Consider the following 5,000-nt stretch of genomic DNA (forward strand, 5'->3'; position numbering starts at 1 on the left):
GCACCTCATCAACATGAAATCAGAAGTATTTCAAGCGCTTGTGTTGCTTCTGTTTCTCCTACAACAGGTTCACATGCAGCCAAGGTCAAACACACTCATTTTCTCATAACATCCTCAGTATCCTCATCCTCTCCGTGTCTGAAACGCTTTCATCAAGGATTAGGAAATGTTACAGTTAACACAACAAGGACTAGCATTTCAAATCAAAAATCAAAATATAAAAGTCAAAACAAAGTCAAAATAATAATAACAGTGTCTCCATGACACCATGACACACACACACACACACACACACTGCAGTGTTGCGGACCCTCAGAGGAGGAAGTGAGTGCAGTAAACAGGACGAGAGGGGTTGCCCGAGTTAACTCGTGTCTTTAGGGTCACACAACTACAGTCAGGAAACACTCCGGCCAAAACAAACATGGCACAGGGAAAATGCTTTGTGTAAACGAGCAGTGAAGCGAGACGTAATCTCACGCGAGCCGCCCTACTGTACGCTCCCATTGTGCTTTGGGCTGCAGTTTGATCCCATAATCTGATGCAGACTCACCATCATGTGCTCCTGGTAGAACTGATCTCCGATCAGCTGGAGCTTCTGTCCGATGCGCGTCTCGACTCTGAGCGGATCCATCGGCTCGTTGTCCCGTCGCAGCGCGTCTGTGGGCTGAGAGCGACTGGGCGGCGCGAGACCTGATCACACAAACACAGAATAATACAACATGAGTCTGGGTCACATGAGCCACAAATCAGCATTAAATCAAAATGGACGAAAAAAATATTGCATAAATGATTATTCATCGTTAATTAAAATTCATCGTAATCTTGAATCAGAATATCTTGCAGCATCTCTTCTCTGATGATGTGGGCGGGGCAACCTGTCACTCACAGGAGATCAGCCAGTAGCAAACCACAACTGTTCAATCATCCAATCAATTCCCCACAGACACAATCAAGCCCCGCCCACATTTGTTCTTGTTCCAGAAGCGTTTCTCTCGGATATACGACACAATAGAGAAGAAGAGACGAGCGCAACTTCACTTTCATGCTGATTTTAAATGTGAATTGTGTGATTTCTGAACCTCTAGTGGCAGCAAGTGGAATTGCAGAAATGATGGCTGTTTTCAAACAGGTTTTCCAAACACTCAAACAAACAGATCAACGTTATGAAAGCGTCACAGTTCATGCACCAACATTTCGGCAACTTAAAATATACTTTGAAAGTCCCCCTGTGGTGATAAATCACGCTTTTAATGTTGTTTATGTGTCTATGTGGTGTTTTTAATACGCTTTAAGACAAAGCATGTGTAAGTTCATAAGTCGACAGCATTGCTGAGTATTTCCTCCTTAAAACTGCAGTGAACCAAAGACAGTCTCAAACACACGCTTTGAAATCGCTGGTGTTTCTGACGTCACAAACTACCTTGTAACCAATCAGATCAACGTGTGATCGTCAACCAGTGGATCTCTGAGCTGAGTGAGTGAGTGGAGGCGGGGCTCATTTGCATATACATAGAAGCACGCATACTAAATGAGGCAAGGGTGTCAAGTTACATTCAAGATATTTTAAGGCATCAAGAATTTTTTTAAGGAAAAACGTCATTTTGGTGAATAAACATGAGTTTTAAGGGATATAGTGATTGACTACAGGGGGACTTTAAATGAAGAAACAGCAAAAAAATGTATTATTGGTTTCAGCTGAAATGGATTTTGGAGGGTCGAAAGCAGTGGGGGAAAAAAGTGACGTTTAACTATTTCTCCGCCCTTGACGGAAATGTTCACTGTTATACGTTAGGGGGCGCTGTTACACATCTACTGAAAGAGTCCTGAATCTCCTGATCAAAACACATGTGAAGAAGAAGCAGAAAGAATCAATGTCATATGTAAGCAGATGCACATGTAAAATATTAATATGACGCGATCAATATTAAACATCATATAAATCAAAACTAATGTCACAGAATGAAATGTGGACTCAGGACTACAGGACTGTGGAGCTTTAGGGTGTTGATGGACTCGATTTACTCCATCTGTGTTTAACCATCGTTCTGAATCTGATCCAGATGCAGTCTTTGACAAAAACATGATTTTCTCAGCTTTTTGCTCAAAATATTGCTCTTTTTATGAAACTTTCCCACATCCAAGTGTTGATAAAAAAGTGCACAATGCACAAAGCGGGTTTGTGTTTTAAAGCAAAGGTTCAAAAACACTGGCAGGGAAAGAGTTAATGCATGTTTAAATAAATCTGTCATAAAAAAATGTTTTTATTAGTCACCGTAAATCTTTACATTTCAACATCAGATTAATATATCATGAAGAAGTTGATATAATGACTGACTTCTAATGACTCTATCTGAAGATCTGACCTCACACACACACACACACACACACACACACACCGCACAAGTTCAACACTACAGTCACTGCTGATGATGAACTTTGCTCATTACTGCTAACGAGAGAGTGTTATTGAGAGTAAGATTAGGTTGTTTCGCACACAAGCCTATATAATGCTGTATATCAGCTCGGAGAAAAGAGGGCAGAGGTCAAGCCTGGTGTTTTGGGTTTTCATCATGTTTTGTTTTGTTTTTATATTATTTGACATGGACATTATAATAACATTGGACGAACCATATGCATTTGCTCGGGTGTTCTAGCACACATGCTAATGTTCAACACCTGTCCACGGGAGGCTCTCCTTTTAGAAAGAAAATACTGATAACAAAAGTTATAATAACAATACTAACAAATAAGGATAAAGAAAATATACCATATGATTACAGATGCACAAAAAAAAACATTCAAAATGATTTACATACATAAGTTATAAAGCAAAAGCATCATAATCAGAAGATATCTCAGTAGTTTTATGTGAAGATGTTAGAAGTATAGTTCAACTATCTGCTTCAAAGAGGCTTCAAGTGCTAAAAAAGCAAAGAGGTTTAAAAATAAACGTGAGAGAAAAGGCCTCTGTGGTGTAAAGCGTTGAGTCATGAAGTCGTGACGTTGATTTTTCACAGAAGTCAAACAGGAAGTTTCTGTTCTGAAGCCTCAGACTGAAAACAGCTTTTCTTCAGGACGGGACGTCAAAATCACATTCATTTTCTTTTAAAAACCTTCAAAAATCTTGCCAATCCTAAACTTTTGACTGGTACAAATGTAAATATAATGCAAAATGATTATGTTTCCTGGGTGACACTTTACAATAAGGTTCATTAGTTAACATTAATGCATTAACTAACATGAACTAACAATGAGCAACACATTAGTTACAGTATTTATTAATCTTTGATAATGTTAGTTTATAAAAATACAGCCGTTCATTGTTTGTTCATGTTAGTTCACAGTGCATTAATTAATGTTCACAAGATTTTAATAAAGTATTAGTAAATGTTGGAATTAATATTAACTAAGATTAATAAATGCTGAAGTATTGTTCATTCTTAGTTCATGTTTACTAATGAACCTTATTGTAAAGTGTTGCCATTTTTTCCGATGTTTTTGCTATAACACGAACCCTCTAATCTAATGAGTTCAATAAGTGAGAACATTTGCCCCACACAGTGTGATTTCAACTCTAGAATAATTTAATAATCAGCTCATGGACTCCCTGGGAATCGAACCCATGTCTTTAGTGTTGCAAGCATCACGCTTTACTGACTGTCCACTCCTGATGGATTCTCCTGACGGATTGAATAAGAAGCAGGATCAGTCGGAGTGTAACGATCCCTCATGACACACATTCGACACACGTCACGATTCTGAACTCATGAGACCATATTATAGCGAGACTCCAAGACATATGATACAAAAAATGTCCTGTTGATTAAAATGCTATATTTGATATTACAGTGTGTGTATAAATGAATATTCTTGGACTTGGTGCTGAAACCCGAAGCACAGGACAATAGAGACACCAGAATAACAATATTCATGATTCTGAAGATGAAATACTGAATTATTTTACACGAATATGTTTGAACTCTTTCACTGACGAGATATAATTATAATAATGTCGGCCACTTTTTACTGGTAACATCAGACATCTGGCATTATCATTCCCCCATTGCATTATTATACATTATATTCAACATTATATATAGTAGTTTAATGTAGTACTGACACTAAAACTCTGAAAACTAGAACTCACACAGTACTTTTTATTTTGGTTGAACGATACACAATATATATTGCATTTTTGTATTGCGATATATTGTGTGACGATCAGAGATTCGTTGTGTTTATGATGTCATTTGCATTGCAAAGCGACTGGGAACAAACACAGGTAATAAAGCAGCTGAAGTCACGATGACAGATGATATATGTGTGATATATGTGACCCTGGATCACGTCACCAGTCTCGAGTCACACGGGTTTATCTGTGGCAATATCCAACTATACATTATATGGGTCAAAATTATCAATTTTTCTTTTATGCCAAAAATCATGAGGATATTCAGTAAAGATCATGTTCCATGAAGATATTTAGTAAATTTCCTACCGTAAATATATAACACATGTGTGTGTGTGAGTGAATGCTGCACAATCGAGAACATTAATGAACAACTTTAAAGGAGATTTTCTCAATGTTTCGATTTTTTTGCCTCAGATTCCAGATTTTCAATAGTTGTGTCTCGACCAAATACTGTCCTATCCTAACAAACCACACATCACTGGACAGATTATTTATTCAGCGTTATATGATGTATACATCTCGATTTCAAAGAATTGACCCATGTGACTGGTTTTGTGGTCCAGGTTCTCATCCGCCAGAGAGAGAGAGAGTGTGTGTGTGTACCGTAGAGAAAGCGTCTGGGCTCGTGCACTCCACAGGTCAGCATGCCGTTGGGTGATGGAGCGGGACGCCCTGCCGTCTCTGAAGGCTTTATCTGCAGGCGAGAGGAAGGCCAGCGCTGACGACCCTTCCCACACACACCATCCTCATCCTCATCCATCAGCTGGACTCCTCACCTACACACACACACACACCAGTGGAGAACCTG

At 38.7% G+C, this 5,000-nt stretch overlaps 1 protein-coding gene across 2 annotated transcripts in view; it reads right to left on the reverse strand.

Annotated features, from left to right (window-relative positions):
• Nucleotides 1-5,000, reverse strand: part of bmf1 (BCL2 modifying factor 1) — a 26,952-nt gene that overhangs the window by 18,485 nt on the left and 3,467 nt on the right. Inside the window, exons 2-3 of one of the 2 annotated variants that reach the window (XM_082142676.1) lie at nt 4,796-4,997; nt 551-690 (exon numbers count right to left, since the gene is read on the reverse strand). In XM_082142676.1, coding sequence (XP_081998802.1) covers nt 551-690; nt 4,796-4,952 — 297 coding nt within the window. In that variant the 5' untranslated portion in view covers nt 4,953-4,997. The remainder of the gene's footprint in view (nt 1-550; nt 691-4,795; nt 4,998-5,000) is intronic. The other variant, XM_082142675.1, reaches the window with a different exon arrangement.

This window comes from Leuciscus leuciscus, assembly GCF_965113295.1.
Source record: "Leuciscus leuciscus genome assembly, chromosome: 17".
NCBI classification, from domain to species: Eukaryota; Metazoa; Chordata; class Actinopteri; order Cypriniformes; family Leuciscidae; genus Leuciscus; species Leuciscus leuciscus.